The sequence below is a fragment of the Typopeltis vanoorti genome, chromosome 8 (genome assembly GCF_054136105.1).
Source record: "Typopeltis vanoorti isolate ZY-2024b chromosome 8, IOZ_Tvanoo_1.0, whole genome shotgun sequence".
Lineage (NCBI taxonomy): Eukaryota > Metazoa > Arthropoda > Arachnida > Uropygi > Thelyphonidae > Typopeltis > Typopeltis vanoorti.
Window position 1 is genome coordinate 100,072,841 of NC_143556.1, and position 23,508 is coordinate 100,096,348.

Genomic DNA, 23,508 nt, shown 5'->3' on the forward strand with positions numbered 1-23,508 from the left:
TAACCAGTTGTTTGAAACTGTTATGAAGATTTAGCAATAACAAATGATACATCTATAAAGTTCAACTATTAGAATGTTATAAAAGAGATATGAATAATTTTGATATCCTCATATTTGAGATAGAGTTTGGATTTATTAGATTATTCTCAAAGAAATAATAACTCAGAAATTACAGTTAATAATTCTAGTGAAAATAAGCAAAAGCAATATAATTTGAGGCCTTGAAAGTGTATTCATAAGAAGTGTAATTTTTGTTAAAATTAAAAGGAGATAATATGTATGTATTTATTTATTTTTTTTTTCCAGTTCTTGTCTTCTAATGACAATGCATTCCAGTTTCTTTTATCTGTAGATGAAAATATTAATACAAAGGTGCAACATTATTAAAATGAAAAAGCAAAATGACAGTATTTCACTTTAACCTCACACTGCAGTGGCTTGTAGCAGGCTGAGATGTTTCCCTTCATCACCCTACTCCCATGCACACAACTGACAACAGTACAACAGACAATGATATAATGAAGATGACAACAACCAGTGCTCTAAAAGTAGATTTTGGGGGCAGCAGTGGTTTGGATAAACAACATTCTACTGTATTTGTAGTTTGCTTTACTACAATTTAACAGTTGCAGCTCTAGGTGATTCCCTGATGTGAAAATTAAAATGCTGGGTAATTATTGAATTATTGTTGCAGAGTAGTAGCCTCCATTGTTTTTTTCATTATGAATTCTAAGTGTTGCTTTGAACTATGTTTCAGAAAAATTTTAATACCCATCCTTCTTATTATAGGTATGACATTTAAGTATCAGCATTCACTTGCTAAACATACTGATGTGGTACATTCAGAGAAGAAAGAGTTTCAATGTACTACATGTGGAAAACTGTTCAAGACTAAAGCTTATCTAGATATACATATTAATAGTGTTCACATGGCTAGAAATCCTGTTACTTGTTAGTAAGTACTGTTCTAAAGTTGATCTCCTTTTACATTTGAATTATATAATATCAAACAATTGATTTTTTAAAAATATATTTAAAATAGCATAAATGCATAGCATGCTACTTGATATCTGACTTCTGACCTGATTAGAGCTTAATTCTGTCTTTGATCTATAGTTTAGTGTCATCCGTTCATGACTGTTGAACCCACCAACAAAATTTTGTAAAACTATCTTATGTTCAGTATTTTGGTGAGTAAGATATAGAGAAACTGGGAACCCTGTTTTACAGACCTTCTAATAAACATGGTGGTAGCCTTATACCAGGAACAAAAATTATCTCCCATGTAATGAGACACTTATCTATTCAGCCAACCAGACTAGCTTGATAAATGTGTATCAGGTCCTCCCAAAAATAATGCCGTTTTTAGCATTAATTTTTGAAAGGATATAAAAGATAAATCATTCGCTAATTTAATCAAGTATATATTCTCCATTGGAATCAATAACAATCTTCCAATGTTGCCAATGCTTCATAATGCTATTTCTATAGAATTCAGGAGGTATGGGAGCAAAGAAGTTTTGTAGGCTCAATTTCAGTGCCTCTAATGTATCGTATTGTTTTTCATTAACGAAATGTTGCAAACTTCAAAATAAGTGGTAATCTGAACATGCTAGTACAGGAGAATATAGAGGATGTGGAAGCTTTTCCCAGCCGAGTTCCTCAATCTTGGTAGAGGTGATTCTTGTACTATGAGGGCATGCGTTATCATGATGAAAAACAACACTATTGACAAGAAAACACTTCTTTTTTTTTTTTTTCAGTTTTTTTCATTCAATCAATAGAATTGTTCACAGTAGACTCCAGCTGTGATTGTTTGGTTTTGTGGCAAGAGTTCAAAATGTATAATAGCAGCCATATCTCACCAAATGCTTACAAAACCTTCTAAGGGTGAAAGTCTTGTTTTGGCTGTTTTAGCCTGTTCACCTGTCGGCACTTAACATTTATTTTCGATGTGAAGTCTACTTTTCATCACCGGTGACTACATGACTCAAAAATGGAGATTGAACCTCTCGAGAATGAAGAGCAGTGCAGATGTTGATGTGCTCTCTTCAGGAACTCACTTGCTGGGTGTAGACACTATTGCAAGTTCTTGCAAATGGCGATGGATGGTCGACAATGAATTAAGACCTTTTGCTAAATCTTCAGCAGTTTTGTACTGAATCTTCAACAGCTGCATTGGCATTTCTTGCAATGGTGGCTTCCAGAATATCATTATAGAGAGGGACAGGGTGCCCAGAGCCAGAGAGTCTTTCAAGCTAAAGCCCCCCCCCCATGTTGAAATTTTTGGAACCATCGCTGGCACTTTCACACATTCAAAACATTATCACCATACACTTCTTGCACATTTTTACACTGTTATCAGCATTGTTGCCTTTTTTTTTTTTTTTTTTTAAACTCATAAAGCATGCTGCTCCTAATGTGCTCTTTAGTGACCTCCATAGTAATAAATGGTTATTTAAACAATAACTTATGATGTTCTTGCAAGGTGGAATTCCTTAGAATGAGGCTTCCTCAGTTTAGCAGTACTTATAAAGCTTTAAAAATGCATGTTTGAACAAGTACAGTATAAAAAACGACATTGCTTTTGGAATGACCTGACACACACACACACACACACACACACACATATATATATATATATATATATATATATATATGAAACGTACTATTAACTCGGGGTTGGGATATGTTCATTTTTTAAATTAACTGACTTAAACCCGAGAATTATAACACAATGACATTTATTTGAAAAAAACGCAACATGTTTCGTCAAAAATGACTTCTTCAGGCGATAAGATCATAGAAAAACTTCAAACCTACACGTCTGCCATGATGAAATAGAGCGCCGCATTGTCGAGTCAAGGGAAATCACCTTAGACCCTTTGCATTTGAATAATAATCTTAGCTATAATTTGGCTGACTCTTTCAACTCTATTATTAGATACTGGAGATCGCGTGATTCCACACACGCACAGGTGCACAACAATAGAACATTAACTCGGACTGTAGTTCAAGCTCATAACTGTAATTTACAGTCGAATATTATGACTTTGTAATTGTATAGCTTTGGAGTGTGTCAATGTTAATTTAAGTGTCTTTTATTATCTTTTCTATGATCTTATCGCCTGAAGAAGTCATTTTTGACGAAACATGTTGCATTTTTTTCAAATAAATGTCATTGTGTTATAATTCTCGGGTTTAAGTCAGTTAATTTAAAAAATGAATATATATATATATATATATATATATATATTTGCCTGGATAAATACCAGATTGACATAATAGGTGTTACCAGAACAAAGCAGACAAATCAGATGCAATCTTTCTAAGCAACAAATACAGAATGTTATATTCAAGCAATAATAATTAGGGAAAAGAGAGAGTAACTGTAGTATTCAACACTAAATATGAGGATAATCTTCTTGAATGGCAGGCAATATCAAGTAGAGTGATATGGTGCAAATATCAGAATGGGAAACTGGACAAGGAGACTTATTTGTGCTTATGTTCCCACAGAAGTTCTAACCAAGGAAGGGAAGAAATTAGGAATTTTTGAGGCATTAGAGTAGACAGCTCACTTAATGAAAAAGGACAAAACACCATGTTCCAACATAAAAATGTGCACAAATTGACATAGAGAAGAGGTGCAAGAAATAAGAAGTCTCATTTGCTTATTTCTTGATAGTAATGTTTTCCTACTGGTTCAGGACACAAGAGTATACAGAGGATTTGAAATAGGAAGTGGTCACTATCTCATTTTGAGCAGGATTTGAATTTCATATTGAAAAGAAGTGTAAGAAAGTTTTGAAACAAATAAAATTTGAGAAGCTATTAGAAGTGAACTGTAGCACTCAAATACACAACCATTATTCAAGAAAAAATAAAAGAGATTGAAAACAAACCTTGGAGATTCAGTGGCAACTCTGAAGAAAACATTGATTGATTCAGTGGATAGAAGGATAGAAAAATCAAAATTCCATGGTGAACTCAAGAAATTAGGGGCAGTCAAGGAAAAGAAGAAAACATATCGAAAGTTCCTGGCAAGTAAGTCAGCTTGTGTTCTTAGATAATGCAGAGAAAAATGTAAGAAAGTGAAACACTGTGTAATACTAGCTAAACAGAAATCATGGGAAGACTGGTAAGAACACAGAAAATAAATAATAATGAGGTGGCAAAATATTCTAGAAGCTATTGAAAAAGCTTAGAAATGGAGGAAAAAAATACTGCAAAAGGAATCAAAGATGAAAAATGTAAAATTAAAATTGAAGATAAAGATATTCTAGATGTTTAGAGTAATTACTTTGAAATACTGCTAAATGAAACAAGTAGTGTCAGCATAGTGGTAGAAAACTTCCAGCAGGAATGTGGTCAGGAATACATGATGCCGATTTGACTTCAGCAAAATATAGGAATGAATAGTTAAATATTTGTAATTATCAAATCTACATTGTTAATTGCAAATATTTAATTATTCATAAACATTCAGAAAAAATATATGATCTTTCTCCATTAGAAGGATAGAAAAATCAAAACTCCATGGTGAACTCAAGAAATTAGGGGCAGTCAAGGAAAAGAAGAAAACATATCCAAACTTGAAGTAGAAAAAGTCATCAAAAACCTGAAATGTGGAAAGGCAGCTGGAGTAGATGAAACTTGACCACAAAAGCTCAAACATGGAAGTATTTCATGTGGAATTAAGACAAGCTTAGGTGTGTGCTTGGCTCAATGCCATGGCATGTAAAACTGCAAGGGCTGGATGTTGATAGTGCATGGGAGGTGGTTAAGAACTGTTTGCAGGAGGCAATGGTTGACTGTATACCAAGAGTCCGAATAATAAATCAATTAGGGGTTAAATGGATGAATAACACTATTAAGCTTGAGCTGCAAAAAAAGAAACAATTGTGGAGGAATTTTAAGGAGAAGGGTGACCATCAGGCGCAGGAACAGTATAAAGCTCAGGCCAGGATGGTAACAAGGGTGGTAAGAAAAGCAAAAGCAGATTACGAAAGGAAATTGGCCACGCAGGCTAAAGAGAATCCCAAACAGTTTTTTCAATATGTTGCAAGTAAAAGGAAAAATGCTCATGGTAGAATGATCTTAAAAAATGCTGAGGGTAGGGAGGTAACTGAATCAGTCGATATTGTGGAATTACTGAGCGAGCACTTTGCAAGAGTATATCATCCAGGTGGTGACTTTGCAGGAATGGAAGAACCAACAGCTTATACTGGAATTGTGATGAATGAAGTAGAGGTAACTAGTCTATTACAGAACTTCAATGTCAATACATCTGTGGGATTGGATGGTATACCAGCTCGTGTTGTACGTGAAGCGGCCAAAGAATTGTCAGTGCCCTTGACCATTTTGTTTAATTTGAGCCTCAGGACTGGGTCAGGCCAAAGGGGGTGGAAAGAGGGGAAAATAGTTCCACTGCACAAAGGTGGTTCCAAGGCTGCTGTTGAAAATTACCGGCCAATCAGCATAACAGGAATCATTATCAAGGTCTTAGAGAAAATAGTCAAGAGGAAAATACAAGATTGGATAGAAGAAAATGGGATACTGTATCGGGGACAGCATGGTTTTGTGAAGGGTAGGTCATGCCTCAGTAACTTGCTCACGTATTATAACACAGTGACGGCTGAACTGGATAAGGGTAATGGGTTTACGGTGATTCTACTGGACCTTGCCAAGGCCTTTGACAGGATACCACATGGAATTCTAATCAGTAAATTGGGGCATATGGGGATGGACATAGGGTTGGTGAGATGGATAGGAGGGTGGTTGATGGAGAGATATCAGAGAGTGGTTTACTCAGGAGTAGAGTCCACAAGACGGCCTGTGACTAGTGGTGTGCCACAAGGATCTGTTCTTGGACCACTGCTGTTTAATTTGTTCATAAATGATATAGGAAAGGATCTGAGAGGAACAGTTCATTTGTTTGCGGATGATGCGAAGTTGGGTAGGGCAATAGTGAATGCAGATGACGTCAAAATTTTGCAGGATGATTTGGATAGATTGGAGGTCTGGGCTAAGGAGAATGGATGTCAGTTTAATGTGGCAGAATGTAAGGTTATGCATTTTGGGGTGAAAAGATTGGCGGCAGTTTACTGCATTGGTGGAACCGTGCTCCAGGAAATTGATGAGGCACGAGATTTAGGAGTGTTGGTAGATAAGGAATTGAAATTTAGGGGACACATTGCAAAAGTGGCCAAATCAGCTCATCAAATCACTTGGTTGCTGAAGAATACGTTGACAAGCAGAGACAAGCAGGTTATTGTTCGTCTGTATCGAGCCTTGATAAGACCCCATCTGGACTACTGTGCTCAGATTTGGTCACCTAGGTTTCTTCTTGATGGGGAGGAGGTGGAGAGGATCCAGAGGCGAGTGACCAAGATGATAGCAGGTCTGTGGAATGAACCGTATGAGAACAGGTTGAGGATTTGTGGGTTGCAAAAATTTGGTTGATAGGCGGAGGAGGGGAGATATGATTGAGACATTCAAATTACTGAAGGGTTTCTATAAAATTAATTCAGAAGATATTTTTGAGAACAGGGCTGGTTGTGGGAGGACTAGGGGACATCCATGGAAACTGGGCAAAAGTGTGGTTAGTAAAGGTGTTAGAGCTGGGTTCTTTACTTTTAGAGTAGTGAATGAGTGGAATGCGCTCCCTGAATCTGTGGTGGATGCTGTGACAGTGAATGAGTTTAAGGCGAGGTATGATAGATACTGTATGAATGTCAAATAGTTGTGATGAATATGATTTGGGGCCTCCCTTGATGAGTCTAATGACTCCCTGGAGTTGCCCGTAATAATAGTAATAGTAATAATAAAAGTTTTACAATGGCTACATTGCATAATTCAGAAGGCCTGGTCAGAGGGTTGAATTTCAGATGATTGGAGCAGAGCTCTCATAGTGTCGATTCCAGTTTATAGTTCCCTATAAAAAGGGAAATAAAACTGAATATAGCAATTACAGAGGAATTTTTCTACTTAGTGTTCCTGGTAAGATTTATGCAAGTATACTTGAGAAACGACTAAGAACAATTGTAGAAGTGAAGCTTAGTGATGAACAAGCTGGATTCAGACCAAATAGCAGTTGTCAGGATCAGATTTTCACTTTAAGACCTACAGTTGAGAAATCTTGAGAATATACTAAGGATTTGTATTTAAGTTTTGTTGATCTAGAAAAGGCATATGGCAAGGTATCAAGAGGAAATTCTTCAAATGCTTCAGTTATATGGTGTAAATGGGACATTATATTAAGTAATTCATAGCCTCTATTTAAGCAGTAAGTCAACATTTAAAATTGAAGGAAGTACAGGAAGATAGTTTGAGGTAAAATCAAGTGTTCAAGGATGCACGTTATCTCCACTATTATTCATTATCTATATGGATCACATTATGAAGTAATGTGTTATTAAATCTGGTATCAAAACTGGCAATGTTAATCTTAGCATTGTTATACTTCTAAATAAATCCAGTGCAAGTCGTCAAGATTCCTGGACTAAATTGAACGACTGTTGTAAATAAATTTGGTATGAAAATCAGCAATAAAAATACAAAAATAATGAAAATAGGTAGAAACATTGAAAACCTAAATATCCTATAGAACAGGTAAAACATTTCTGCTGTTTGGGTGCAGTTTTTAGTGAAAATGACAAATTAAATATGGAAATAGACAACAGAATTAGTAAAGCTGGTATGGTAGGAAGTCAGCTGAATAAATTTATATGTAATAAGAAAGAAATTAGTCAAAACAGTAAATTAGTTGTATACAAGATGATGTTAAAACCAATTTTAACTTATGTATCTGAGAGATGGGTTTGAAATAAAACACTTGATCAAAGATGGGAGATATCTGATATGAGTTCTGAGAAAGATTAGTGGAGTCATCAATGGCAGTATCACATTAAAAATGAGGATATTATTAAAGAACTTGTATTGCTGTGAAAAATTTTCCATTTACCACACATATAGCTGTAGTCTTTTGAAAAGCTTTTTTCTGTGCACCTTGTCATATGCCTTTTACAGATCAACAAAAGTGCAAATATTGTCATATGTCCATGATTTCTCAACTGTGTTGTAAAGTGAAAATCTGATCTTGACGATCTGTATTTGACCTGAACTCACCTTGTTCTTTCCCTGAGTTTCTCTTCCACAATCTTTCTCAACCTCTTTTAAACTGGCTCGCATAAATCTTACCTAGAACATTCAGTAGAGAAATTCCTCTGTAATTCTCACCTTTATCTTTATTCCTTTTTATAAGAGAACTGTGAGCTCCACTCATCTGGAATTTGACCCTTGGTCCAGTCCCTCTAAATTATGCAGTGTAATCACTGTAAAACTTTTATACCTCCATACTAGAGCCTCCATAGCTCAGTCAGTATAGACAAAGCTCTTTGGTTGGAAAGACCTGGGTTCAATTTCCATCCATGACATGAGGAACCTCTATCTGGTCTTTTTTGACTAAAGGTGAGTTAGCCAGTCTCATATGGAGGTAGAGGGTTTTTTTCACCCAGAAACTTTGGTTTTTTCATCCCTCAGAACATGCAAACTGGCCCATGAACACACACACACAGATCTACAATCATAAAATACATACATAATCCCTCCCTAGGAGGGTTCAACCAGTCCTAAGGGATGGTGGAGGAATGGAGGGAACCCCATATGAATAAATGAAAAAAAAAAGTCCATAATTAAGCATTTGTGGTCGAATATCACCTATTCCAGTTTCCTTTTTACATTTCAAGTTTTTGAGATCTTTTCCTACCTCAAATATTGATATGCACTTCCCTTTGCTTTTATTGATATATACTCCCTCTCAGAAATTTTCTAGTATGGTTCTGTCACTGCTTGTTTTGTTTGACAGTCTTTCAAAGTAATTACTCCAGACATCTAGGATATCCTTATTTTTAGTTTCCATATCACCTTTTTTCATCTTTGATTCCTTTTAAAGTATTCTTTCCTCCATTTCTGAGCTTTTTGAATAGCTGCCAAAACATTTTGCCAACTTCCTGATATTTATTTTCTGTGTTCTTGCCAAAGTCTCACCATGATTTTTGTTTAACTACTTTTACACATAACTTAGCTCTCTCTTACATTTTTCTCTGTATTGTTTTAGAACATCTGCCTACTTATTTGCTGGAAACTTATGGTATGCTTTCTTCTTTTCCACGACTGCTTCTTTAACTTCTTGTGTCCCCCATGGGGTTCTTGTTTTGCTATCCTTGCAGACAACTTTACCATATATCTCTTTAGCTGAATCATTCAACGTCTTCTTCAGATTTTGCCACGAGACTCCAAGGTTAGGTTCTTGTTTTAATCTGTTTCATTTTTTCTTCAATAATGTTTGTATAGTCGAGTCTACAATTTACTTGTAAAAGCTGCTCAACTTTAATTATTTTTAAAACTTTCTTACATGCTGTTCTTTTCAATGTTATATCCATTTTTATCCTGCTTAGTACTCAGTAATGGTCACTTCTAATTTCAATTCTTCTGTACACTCTTGTATCCTGAATGAGCATGATGACATCACTATCAACAATGATATAGTCAATGCAGAATTGGCTAAATTAGCCAATTCTGCATTGGTTGACTTCTATAATTTTGTTCTATCCTAATTTGGTGGCAAAAATGTATGACTCTTCCTCTATCTCTCCTGTTTTCATCTTTGTTACTGAAGTGTGCATGTGTGTAATACCATTGCATTATTCTCTGATGATGCCGATTTGACTTCAGCAAAATATAGGAATGAATAGTTAAATATTTGTAATTATCAAATCTACATTGTTAATTGCAAATATTTAATTATTCATAAACGTTCAGAAACAATATATGATCTTTCTCCATTAAGGTACACTTATTTCTCAGGAGCTTCCCTGCCTACATTTCCTTTAAGAACCATAATCTTTGTCTTGCTAGAATTGAACTGAAGTCCTCTGTTCTTACTGATCTCATTAACTTTGTCAAGAATGTATTCTAATGTATGCATGCTTGCATCACTTACCTCTTCGACAATCCAATTCCATCTTATGGCCTGCCATAAGATGGAATTGGATTACCAGTTTTCTCTCAGATAATTCACTGCATGATATGGTGGAGGATGTTCTCTTTCAGATTTTTATATTAATGCACATGTTCCTCATGGTCTTGTTATTTCATCCATCCTCTTCTTTTTTCCTTTTTATTACAGAGGAGTACTGTATCATCAGCAATACCTCATATTACTTATTTGAGCTCATATTATTAATCTAATGCTCTATTACCACAGGAATGTGGTAACAGCTAATCTTGGGTGATATGGTCACTTAAACAGAATGGGAGAGGAAACGTTTTTAAAATGATCTTCGATGCAAAGATGGCAGGAAAAAGACTCAGAGGAAGACTAGTCTGGGTGAATTGTTGAAGTATCTTAGAAGATCTGACAATATTGGTGTATTGACAGATAACAGACTAATTTGGAAGAAAATTATCAATAGGAAGTTACTAATAATGTATAGACTTTCATGTAGTACTGTTACTGTATCCTGAAATCCCTGCTTCTCCCCCCCCCCCCTCCTTGAGGATGCACACCAGGAATTTGATGATAATGGTGTGATATAGTAGTTAACAGGACTAAATACTAAAGTTTGAGTGGTACTATAAATTTCATTTTATACTGCCTAGGCAGCTTAATTAATAGGTTCATGAAAAATATCCAAGCATCAATCCCCATTAGATGAGCAATTTCATCTAATGTTTTATGCTGGAATGAAAAAAACATGCAGCTTGTAATTGGACTCATTGAAATACAGGTAACCCTCGTATCACGCGGTTTCGATATAACATGGTCTACAAATTGTAATATCCCTTGTTGAATGCGGCACTTATACAACGTGGTTTCGATATAAGACGGTCTACAAACTGTAGTAACTCTTTATCTTTTCATATATTTTTCAACGCAGAACTTAAATATCAAACTTTATCTTTGTTAAATTTGCATCTGCCTGTAGCACGAAGTAGTTATAAGTAGCGAATTTATATTAGGGGAAATACCCTTTAGCATGCATGTACGTCAATTGTTTACCGTATAAAGTGTTTATTGTTGAAAATTGTCTTCATTTTCTTCCAGGAAAGTGCATTAAAAATCATAAGTGTGTTAATCTTAAGCTGAGCACTTTATTTTTGGTGAGTTACATACAATATGTAATACTTTTTTTATGTAAAAAATTTATTTTTATAGTAATAGCCACTTAGAGGTCTTTTGCGAATATGGCTGAAAACAAAATTAGTGAATTAATTGATGGGGAAATAGATTTAAATGAGGAGGAACTGGTACAATTAATAGATGACGTCGAACCAAATGGTGGGGAAAATTTTGCCAAAGATTCTTATTGTGATGAATCCGTTAAAGAATTCAGTTTAAAGAAATTAGCAGAAGGATTGAACTTGGCAAGAAAGTTATTTTATGGATAATGATCTCTCAATAGAGCATTCCGGAAAATTCATGAGACAATTGGATATTGGACAATATGGATAAAATATTTATGCATTATATGCAATGAAGTTTATGTACAATTTATAATTTTATACTATGTATTTGTTTCATAGTTGATATGTTTTCTTAACTTACATGAATTACCTTAATTAAATCAAAATATATTTTTGTTGGATATGTCATTAAAAAAAAAAAAACGATTTTGGAACCTAACCCTACTTTTTTTTATGTGATTTGAGTCTCACATAACGCGATTTATATAATGCTGCATTTCTATAGAACCTAACATCCGCATTATATGAGGGTTACTAGTATTGGATTTTCTAGTGTATTTGATGTGTGTTCATTCAGTGAAATGGCTATTAAGCTTCAAGTTGGTAAAAATAATTATTTATTTCTGACTTGAAAGAGGTAGCTAGGTATGTAGGTCTATAAATAAAAAAGGATACCCATGAAACTGAGGAATAATTTTGTCTGCAGTGCAAATGGATCACGCCATATGCTAACCAGATGGGATGAAAACAGTAATTCTGTTTTCATCCCAATAAAAAGATAAAAGCCAGCCATGAGACTTATTCCATTATCTTCACCTCAGTCCTCTTGAAAATAATAAAGAACATAAACAGCATCTTCATTACTTACGGGACACTTTTTCACACAATCATGAAAAGGTTCCGAGAAACATGTGGTTACTCTCACAATTTAAATTGCATTTGATCGGATCTGGCATAGAGGCCTACTCAAGTTACCATTTTGTATGCCTTTTGCAATTGGAACAAGTGTTTTTCTCTAATCATTCATTATATGCCATTTCGTATTTTCCTTTCTTCACATTTCCCCATGATGCTGCAGTACCCAAGGGCTCTGCATTTTTTGTTGCACTCTTCCTCCTATATATTCATAATCTTCTCTCACTAATCTTAAAACATTATTCACAATACATTCTATTCCTCTTCTTTATTTGACAGACTAGTGCACATGATTCTGAGCTTCAGTATTCACTATAACCATTCTTGGGGTGGGGGCAAATGCTACTGAAAAAAACAGCTTATCTGATTTGCCACAAGAAAGATCTTACTTCCCCATATCTTTGTACCAAACAGTACATCCATAACTTCCTCAGCCTCCAAATTTAAATAAATAAATATATAGTTGGCAATCACCATTCCTCTACAACATGTAAAAACACGAGAAAATGCTGATCAACATTCATCATGATTCAGCTTCTAACTTACCAAACTCGTCTTTCATTTCAAGTACTTCTGTTCTTTGAATAACCTTTTTCACATAATTTCCAGCTGTTCAAGAAATATTAGCAGGATTCCCTTTTCCATAACAACTACTTGCCTATACCTAGAACTGATGTTTTCCAGATGTTACAGTCTATCATGCATGTGATTGATATATACGGCTATCAATCTATTGCGCTCACATCAGTTTTGACTTATAAAATCCAATATGGATTTTGTAAGTCAAGATTTGCAGATCTTCATGCTTGCATCACTTACCTCTTCGACAATCCAATTCCATCTTATGGCCTGCCATAAGATGGAATTGGATTACCAGTTTTCTCTCAGATAATTCACTGCATGATATGGTGGAGGATGTTCTCTTTCAGATTTTTATATTAATGCACATGTTCCTCATGGTCTTGTTATTTCATCCATCCTCTTCTTCATATACATAAATGACCTTCTCTTCTTGATCTCAGATCCTATTTATTGCTGATCAGTTTTATTGCTGATATCCATCTCCATACCATCCTTCCATGCAGTGATAACAAAAAACCTATTCACCTTTAAATGCTTCTGAAACACAATTTTGTGGTTTTTTTTGACTCCATGGAGGTCTGGTGCTAATAATAAAAGACATTAGTTCTCACTCTCCCTTTTTACTTTTGATAATGTTCAGTTTAATCAAAACAGACCAGATCTCATTTCTCAGATACTTATTCCTAGTCTTTCTTAGTATAATTCACTTTTCACTTCTATAGCATCTGTAGTTTCTAGAAAAATTGGCATACTTTTTCTATCAAGATATTACTCCTAACCTCTCCAGTGTCTAACTATATATGTATATATATATATCAGAAACTGTCCATTCTTGGAATACTGCTCTCACATTGCTGTTGTTGTTCACAAGAAGATATTTCAGTTAACTGATGACCCTTCTCTTGTGGAATCCTTCCAGCTATGGAACCTCTCCATAGTATCACTTCTACAGGTACTTCCATAGGCGCCATTCAGCAGAACTGGCATCAGTTATGCACCCCCATTTCTGTTAAACCTAAAATTACATGACTAACTACTCAGTATCCTTTTACAGTTAAAATGATGACTCACCAAAATTCTATATATGCTGATTTTGTGAAACAGCCTTCTTCCATGAAGTAAGTATTCTCAAAAAAAAAAAAAGAAAAGAAAAGAAAAAGAAAGAAAGAAAGACAACTTCCAGTTCTGCAAAAAGAATATAAGTGGACTACTTTCTCTTAACACCTGTCCACATGGCATTAATTTGCTATAAGTTTTGTAACTTCTCATGTGTAGGGATTATACAGGATATTTTTGCATATCCTGTATATAACTCATCATCATCATCATCAAATTCCTGACATGTACCCTCAAGGGGTGTACAGGATATGATGGTACTACATGAAAAATTTACATCATTACCAACTTCCTATCTACAATTTTCCTCCAAATCATGTCAAGACTCCAACATTATCAGATCTTATATTTCTATCGTCTAAGGCACTTTGTACTGTATCATTCCACCTATATCGTGGTCTTCCTCTGGATCATTTTCCTGTCAACCTGGAAGAGAACACTTGTTTTGCTAATCTTTCCTCGTCCATTCTGTTTAAGTGACCATACCACCTGAGAATAACTCTGCTAACACATTCCTGGATGCTGACAATGTCAAGTTCTTTCCTAATATCATCGTTTTTAATATGATATTGTCATTGATGCCATCTATTCACGCCTTTAATCTTTCTCAGGACTCTCATATCTGCAGTCTCTAGTCTTTGCTCAAGTGTTTTACTTCTGACCCAGCTCTCAGATCCATAAGTTAAAACTGGTTTGAACACTGTATACAAGACAGTGTTCAATTTAGTGTTCCGACTAATTTCTCTCTTATTCCATATGAATTTATTCAATTGACTTCCTACCATACCAGATTTGTTGATTCTGTTGTCTATTTCCATATTTAATTTACCATCTTCAGTAAAAATCGTGCCTAAGTAGATGAAATGTTTTACTTGTTCTATAGGTTCTCCATTCACAATGCAGTTGACATTTTCAACAATTCTACCTATTTTCATTGTCTTTGTCTTTTTAATGCTAACCTTCATACCATATCTATTACAGCAGTTATTCAATTTAGTCAGGGAATTTTGCAAACTTGTAGTGGATTTATTTAGAAGTATAACATCATCAGCATAAAGCAAAGAGCTGACATTAACATCTCCAATTTTGATATCATGTTTAATACCACTTTCCTTCATAATGAGATCCATATAGATAATAACAGAGGGGATAATGTGCATCCTTGTCTCACACCAGATTTAACATTAAACCATCTTCCTGTACTTCGTTCAATTCTAACTGCTGACTTACAACTCAAATACAGACTAAGTATTGCTTGATATAATGCCCCATTGACACCATATAACTGTAGTGTATTGAATAGCTTCTCTCTTGGCACCTTGTCATATGCCTTTTCCAGATCGACAAAACTTAAATACAGATCTTTGTTATATTCCCATGCTTTCTCAACTATTTGTCGTAAAGTGAAAATCTGATTCTGACAGCCTCTATTTGGCCTGAATCCAGCTTATTCTTCACCAAGCTTCTCTTCCACAATCCTTCTCAACAGTTTCTCAAGTATACTTGCATATATCTTACCAGGAACACTTAGTAATGAAATACCTCTGTAATTCTCAAATTCAGTTTTATTTCCCTTTTTATATACGGGTACTATGAGAGCTCTACTCCAATCATCGGGAATTCATCCCTCTATCCAGGCCTTCTGAACTATGCAGTGCAGCCACTGTAAGACTTTTATACAACTATATTTAGCATTTCTGGTTCAATATCATCTACTCCTGTTGCCTTTCCACATTTCAAGCCTTTGATGCTTTTTCCACTTCAAGTATGGATATGTATTCCTGACTGTATGCCTGGTCATTGTTTTTTACCACTGCTATCACTGCTTGTTTCATTTAACAATTTTTCAAAGTCATTACTCCATACTTCAAGGATATCTTTTTCTCCTGTTTTCATGTCACCTTTATCATCTCTAACGCCTTTTACAGCATTCTTTCCTCCATTTCTAAGCTTCTTCAACAATCTCCAGAATATCTTACCACCTTCTTGATATTTATTTTCTATGTTCTTGCCAAAGTCCTCCCATGACTTTTGTTTAGCTAGCTTTACACAGTGTTTCACTTTCTTACATTTGTCTCTGTATTCTCTAAGTTAGCGAAAGCTAACTTATTTGCCAGGAACTTTTGATATGCTTTCTTCTTTTCCTTCACTACCTCTTTAACTTCTTGTGTCCACCATGGAGTTCTGATTTTTCTATCCTTTCAGACAATCTCATCACATGCCTCTCTGGCTGAATTAATCAGAGTTTTCTTCAAGGCTTGCCACTGAATCTCCAAGGTTTGGTTCCTGTTCTCAAACTCTTTCATTTTTTCCTCAATAATCTTTCTGTATTTTAGTCTGCAGTTCACATCTGAGAGCTGCTCAACTTTTATTCGCTTTAAAACTTTCTTACATGTTATTCTTTTCAATATGAAATTCAATTTTATCCTGCTCAAGACTAAATAGTGATTGCTTCCAATTTCAAATCATCTGTACACTCTGGTGTCCTGCACCAGGGAGAAAACATCACTATCAACAATAACATAGCCAATGAGACTTTTCTTTTTCCTTGCCTCTTCTCTCCATGTGAATTTGTGCACATTTTTATGTTGGAACATGGTGTTAGTAATAACCAGTCCATGTCGTGAGCAGAAATCCAACAGGTATTTGCCATTATCATTAGCTTTGCTCTTTTCTCCAAATTTTCCCAAAATATTTTTGTATGTCTGACAGTCATTTCCTACTCTGCTATTGAGATCCCCCAACAAGGACCAACTTTTCCTTTTTCATTGTGTCAGTTGCTTTTTCTAAAGCCTCAAAAAATTCCTCCACTTCTACCTTAGTAGAACCTTCTGTGGGACCATAGGCACAAATAAGTCTCATTGTCCAATTCCCCATTCTGATATTTGCCCACATCACTCTATGTGAGACTGCCTACCATTGAAGAAGATTAGCCTCGTATTTTGTGTTGAATACTACAGCTATACCTCCTTTTCCTTGATTGTCATTTCCTTAATATAACCTTTTGTATTTATTGCTCAGAAAGATATCGCCAGTTTTTGTCTTTTTTGTTTCAGTCACCCCTATTATGTCGATCTGGTACTTATCTAATTCTTCAGCTAGCTCCGTTTCTTTGCCATTCAGGCTTCTTATGTTGATAATAGTACTGATCTTTAACTCTGGTGATGTTGAGTTGGGGTGTGTTTTCAGATTTGTTCCAGTAGCTGACTTTTCGCTGTTCGCCCTGGTTCCCCGTATATAACTGGATATGCAAAATCCAGTTATATACAGGATATATATTTTGATGGAACAGGGTAAATTTCAAACAAATGTCATAATGACATAATTATATTTTCATATAATCTTTGTATTTATACAAAATACAAATTTTAAATTGTGAATGAATTTAAAGAGAACGGGATCTATGGATGACAAAGTGAGAGAGATCTGGATGTCAAACAGTAGCATGAGAAAGCATTAAATTGATACACATTACTGCTCATCTTGGATAATTTTCTTCATACAACATTTGAATGCTATAGGACCCCCCCCCCCCCCCCAAGTCAAATGTGAGTTGTCTGTAGGGTGCATTCTTAACTGATAATTTCTGATCCTCTTAGAAAAATTGGCAAACAAATTAAATGATTTTTCATGCTGTCCTTGGGCTTCCAGATCTCTGTTCTTGCACAGACCCAGTTCTTTTAAATTTATTCATAATTTAAAACTTGTATTTTATATAAAAATTATATATAATGTCATTAATACATTTGTTTGAAATTTACCCTATTTTACCAAAATATGCAGTGACGTTTAGGATATTGCATGCGTGTGTGTGTATGTGCGCGCACACTTGTATATATAAGGTGTGTAAAATCATCAAGCAAGAGCTGCATAAAATGAAAACATGTTGGAGGGAATATTACTGGGTAAACAAGTTGAGCAGTATAATGCATAGGTTACAAGAATAGCATTCATGGCAAGAAAAACAGACTATGAAAAGAAAAAAAAAATGTTAACAAACTACTTGAAATCCTTGTGAATTATTTTTCCATGTGACAAGTAAAAGGAAGAGTCATAACATTATTGAATGTAGATTGTATAAAAAAATGATGGATATACAAAAATAGTAGAATTATTGAGCAGCCACGTTATGTATACTAAGGTGAAATAAATATTGGACATCTTCATTTTAAAATCAAGCATACTGATGTGTATGTTCCTTGTCACATGTTGTCTATACTGCTATATAAGGCAAAGAGATATATCTCTAAGCTCAACTACAAATCGAATACTTGGAGAAGAACCAGCAGACTTTCTAAGGGGCCATTAAATGTGATCAACACTGAGGGTGATCCTCTTAGTGTCAATAATAGGCATCAAAGAATATGTGCAAAGGTGATACAGAAATCTAAGCAGTCTGATTCAGAAACAATCAATGACTAGTTACACGTGCCTCAGGTTAGTAGTAGAATGTCGAAGAGCAGTGTTTCCCAAACTTTCAGTGCCCATGTAACCTCTTTTAAAATTTTAGTAATTTTGCCATACTCCAAAGTCAGTGGCAATTTGGAAGAACTCATATAATAATAATATTTCATTCAAACACAAATAATTATCAAGGTATTCATTTTTTAACATTTGTGTTATAATAAATTATAAACATGGAAACAAATTTTTAATTATATAGTAGAAACAAAAATTATGAAATTTAAATGTTTAATAATAAAAAAAATTAATGAGATGAATGAAATTTAGCACATAGTTCTGATATGGTTAGAACTGTTTGAATTTAAACTTTTAATGCAAACAGTTTGAACTACGCTGTTGGAATACAATTGCACCTTCACCAGATGAGGTCCTAACAGAAATCAGTCAATATTACCCAAGGAATACATTTTGTTTAAAATTTCCTTTAGATTTTTTAGTTATTGAAAAATTAATTAGACCTGCACAAAAATATAAAAGTAATAAAAAAAATGGCCTTGTACTCCCTAAAGACCTTTCATGTTTCCCACTTTGGGAAACACTGCTAGGAAGTAGAAAATCACACTATATACTTTTCTGATAAGGTGAGTGTGACTGATATCTGGAGAATGTCGTATACTCAACTCAGCATCCTAGCTGTGAAGCTTGGTGAAGAAGAAGAAGGCATAATATTTTGGAGATGTTTCTTCTGATATGAACTTGGGGGATTTTTTGGATATAGTGTCTGGAGGAATGAATGCTGATAAATATACAAAACTTCTGGATAATGCAATGCTTTACTATATTGTGGTAATTTTCTTAAACAGATTCACTATTTTTAGCCTAATAATGAGCTATGTCCTTCTGGTGATGCTTTGGACACAATGCTAACATTTGACTGAATGAACATAGGTGTTATATTCATCATTATCTACATTACAGCTGTTGTGGAGCAGCAGATCCATTTCATTCATACAATCACTGGATCCAGTGTGTGTGTTGGAGGGGACCACCTATTATACAGAAGCAGATGCAAGTCTGAAAGACTTACTGAAATCCACCAATACCAGTACATTTCTGAATTTAAATAAATGTGGATGCCTCGATTTACTCAAAATCTAAAAGATGATCCTCTTGAGACCATCAGCAGAACAAACAAGATCTCTTCTCTGCACCCAGGCACCAGCTAGGACTTAAGGATGCAGCTTTATTTTTACACTCTTTGTTTGCTTTCCTGTTAGTGTGCACAGGTAGAGTATATATCTGTGCTCACCATAAGGAGAAATATCATTTCTAATGATTTAATAATTAAGTTATTTATTATCCCTAGACATGTATTTTCTCCACTAAAGAATGATATTAGCCATCAACTTAACTGAAATAGCAAACTTAACTTCATGCATTTTAGTGATTCATGCTAGTCATGTATTCAGGACTTGAGGTTGTTTATAAAATAAATTTTGTATTTGTTTTCTTGCCTTTGATAAGCCTCAAAATTTGTTATGAATTCTAGAAGCCATCATTATCAGTCAACTGGCAGCCAATATAATTGCTGTCATTTCGTATTGCTGATCTTTTCACCCTTCAGACCATTTAACCTAATAGCAGTATAACATTTCCATTTCCTAATCTTAATTCTGGAATAAAGTGTAGCCATAATTTTCTTAATATGTAATACTTTTTATCCCTGCTATTGCAGTTAGCATAATATCCAAATGTAGAAAATAAAATTAAAATATTATTTCTTCTAGTGAGTGTAAACAACAGTTCAAGACAGCAAAAATTCTAAAAAATCATGTGCAGACAGTTCACACAAAAGAACGACAACGAAGATATATATGTATTTATTGTGCCAAGGATTTTCTCTCTCCAAAGGATCTCAGGCGTCATGAGAAAGTTCATACAGGTGAGAGAGATCACATTTGCTGTGACTGTGGAAAAGCTTTCAGCAGAGCTGACAACCTAAAAACTCATTTGAGAACACATACAAAACCAAAAAATCTTCAGAGCATATTGGTGTCCAAAAGCTAAAGACAAACTATATTTTTGCATGTATATAAAAACATTTTCATAACTACAGCCAAATGTGGACATAAATTTATTGTCAGCATACTAATGAAGTACATTACACAAAAAATGTGTTATAAATTTCATACAAATTAAATTGCAGTATGTTTTTGGCAAACATTACAAATTTCCTAAAGAGATGTAATTAAGGAATTAATGTACAGTGCTTACAGAAAACTATGCAGATACGTTTCTGTATGGAATATGTCCACTCCGAACTGCAATGTAGCACTCACAAAGTCGTACCATGCTTAGCACCAAGTGATTCAGGAGTTATTGAGGCAAACTGACCCACTCCTCCTTCAGAGCAAGAAGCCTTGTTTGTTTTCTGGAGTGGAATTTTGAGCAGCAATATTCCCTATCGCTTCCCAGAATGCGTTTTGTGGGCTGAGATTTGAGGAGCATTCTGGCCACTCAATTCGATTAATATCCTTGGTCTCCAGAAGTATCTCCACTGCTCATGTACGATGTGGTGTGACATTGTTATCCATAAAAATGAATCCTTTACCTCTAACACCATGGAACAATCAAACATAATGTTGAAGAATTTCGTTGCAATATTATTCACCAGTCATAGTCCCTTTTTCCAGCACTTGTAGCTTGGTCCCACACCATGACCCCATCACCACCACCATATCTGTCCCTTTCAAGAATATTCTCACAATGGTAATCAGTACAACTTTCACATCGGATCAAGTGTCATCTAGAATTGGAGGAAAGACTAAAATGACTCTCTCATCTGTAAAGAGTACATTAGCCCAAGGTTTTCCAAACTGCTTGCTGAAGTGGAGTCCTAAAGCAAGCAAAATTTTTTTTGTGGAGCCCTCGCAACTCAGTCTTTAAAATAAGCATGAAAAAAGGAAGAAATCAATAAACATTCACCATTTTACAATTTAGTGCTCCATAAATTTTAAATTTTACGTTCATTTTAATGACCACAGTGCAGTTGTTATTTTGAACTGCAGAGGTTTTCAAAGTCTGGTATGATGGATGTGACTGGTAGCATCATATTATTAATTTAAAAAAAGTGAATGTTTGTAAACAAGATTTGCAGAGCCCTAGAATTTCAGTTTTTGAGCCTTAAGGCTCTGCGGAGCTGGCTTTGGGAAACCTTGCATTAGCCCATTGCTGTCTTGTCCAATTTTATGGATGCAACACCACTGAAAACTTGCTCTACGATGAGCTGTGGATAAGGAATGCAGATTACAGGCCTACTTGTCATAGACATCGTGCCACAGTTTCTCAAGATATCTGCATACCTGTGCTTGGATGGAGCCGACTTGCAAGCTGACCTGCCATAGCACAGATTATTTTTTGCTGTTATAACCAAAAATCTGTTTTCATGCTCCATGATAGAGCGAGGGTGACCTCTTAGCAAATGTCTGGAACACATTGCATTGGTTTGAAATGCTGCTCAAAGCCTGGATACAACAGTATGTTAGGTTCCGAACTCTCTAGCAATATAAGTAATTATGTGGCCTTCAAGCTTTCCAGTAATTCTTCCCTACATGAAATCATCTAGCGATGTCTTTGAGAAATTACAAGACATCCAAGTTTGCAACTTTGATCCTTCACGAAAAGAGCTTTCTTCAAAATACAATTCACTTAGCCTTTTGTTTTTTATCTGTTGAGTGCTGGGACGTGACCTCTTTGAGCAATTCGAAAATCTGAATGTGTACCTGCTTTCTACTCGAAATTGTCAGTTATACAAATTGCCACAAGCTGATTTGTCTGAATTTGTGGTTGTAAGCTTCAGAAATAGTGTTCGTCCTTAGGTTTTGGACACCACTGTATATGTATGTAGAAATTTTCATTGAAAAGATGAGATTAATTTATGATTATAAGAAAGTTGTTTAGGATATTGTATATACTTTATACTGTAACTTTTGATGTATGTTACTAATATGCATGCTTACTGAATTTACAAACAGAATACTGTATATTGTAAATTACAATATACAGTATTCCGTTTGTAAATTTGGGTATTCTTTGTGATAAGTGCTCATTACCTTCCCACAAGCAACCAGCTTTTTTTTTGTGCTTCACTTTGTGAGGTTTATGTTTCAGTAGTTTGTGCATTGCATTATGGTTGCAAACTAGTAATATTATTAGAAAAACACATTAGAGGAGCCACTGGATATATAGCTCATATTTTAAAAAATGTAAATATCAGAACCATTTTCACACCAGCAATAGATCCTTAAAAATTTCTTATGGTCTCCAAAAGACCGTGTTCTTCCAAAAACACCTTAGATCTTTTGCTCATGTGGCAAAGTCTACACTAGTCAGAATGGAAGAAGTTTGAAATCTAAAATAAATTAACACCTCAACAGCACTGATTACAAAGGGAAATATAAATTAGGTCTTACATTCTGCATTTTCACAGAACACCAAGACATGATTTCATCACTCCATATCTTGAACTTATATGCTCACAACGCACCCTAAATAGAAACTAAGGTGCATATCAGACATTCACTATGCTAGCAACCATCTTAAAGCTATGCATAACAATGTGAACAGCTTAGTAATGTGATAGATGATTTCACATGCTTCATGTGTATTATGATGCCTGAATTATTTTAAAAAACAAAATTATTTATGAGTTTCTGGAGGTTTTTTAGTATATATTTCTCATTTTTAAATTCCGAAGAACCTAACAAGTAGTGAAATATAGAGGTCAGCATTTAATAAAGTACTTAATTATTTTAAATATTATGGACTGATGATAAAGAATCATGTTCATTCTGCTTGTTACATTGTCTATATGGTATGTACATACTGATATTATACTTTTAGTAAAATACTGTAAATAAAAGAAAATAGAATAAAACAAATATGAAATGACTAATGATAGTGAAATAGAACAATTTGTAAGATTATTTTGAGATCACAGAAGACTATATTGTTATGGTAATCATGCTGCATTTTAATCTTTTGTATTAGAACTGAAAGTTTTTATAAATTGTATAGTTATTAAAAAGGTGTACTGTTATTATTTTTATATACTTATGAAACATCTTTGTTATATAGTAAACAATGCAGATGTTTTAAATTTATAGTATAATGTTTACAGTATAATGTTACCTATGGATTAGTCCTGCTTATACAAATTTTTTTCAAGTTATATAAATTTTC

The 23,508-nt window shown here is 34.6% G+C and overlaps 1 protein-coding gene across 2 annotated transcripts in view; it reads left to right on the forward strand.

The window, feature by feature from the left end:
• Positions 1-23,286, forward strand: part of LOC150104225 (uncharacterized) — a 116,393-nt gene extending 93,107 nt beyond the window's left edge. For both annotated transcript variants that reach the window (XM_090396847.1, XM_090396846.1), the window contains exons 4-5: positions 790-955; positions 20,055-23,286. In XM_090396847.1, coding sequence (XP_090252973.1) covers positions 790-955; positions 20,055-20,334 — 446 coding nt within the window. In that variant the 3' untranslated portion in view covers positions 20,335-23,286. The remainder of the gene's footprint in view (positions 1-789; positions 956-20,054) is intronic.
• Positions 23,287-23,508: the final 222 nt, after the last annotated feature.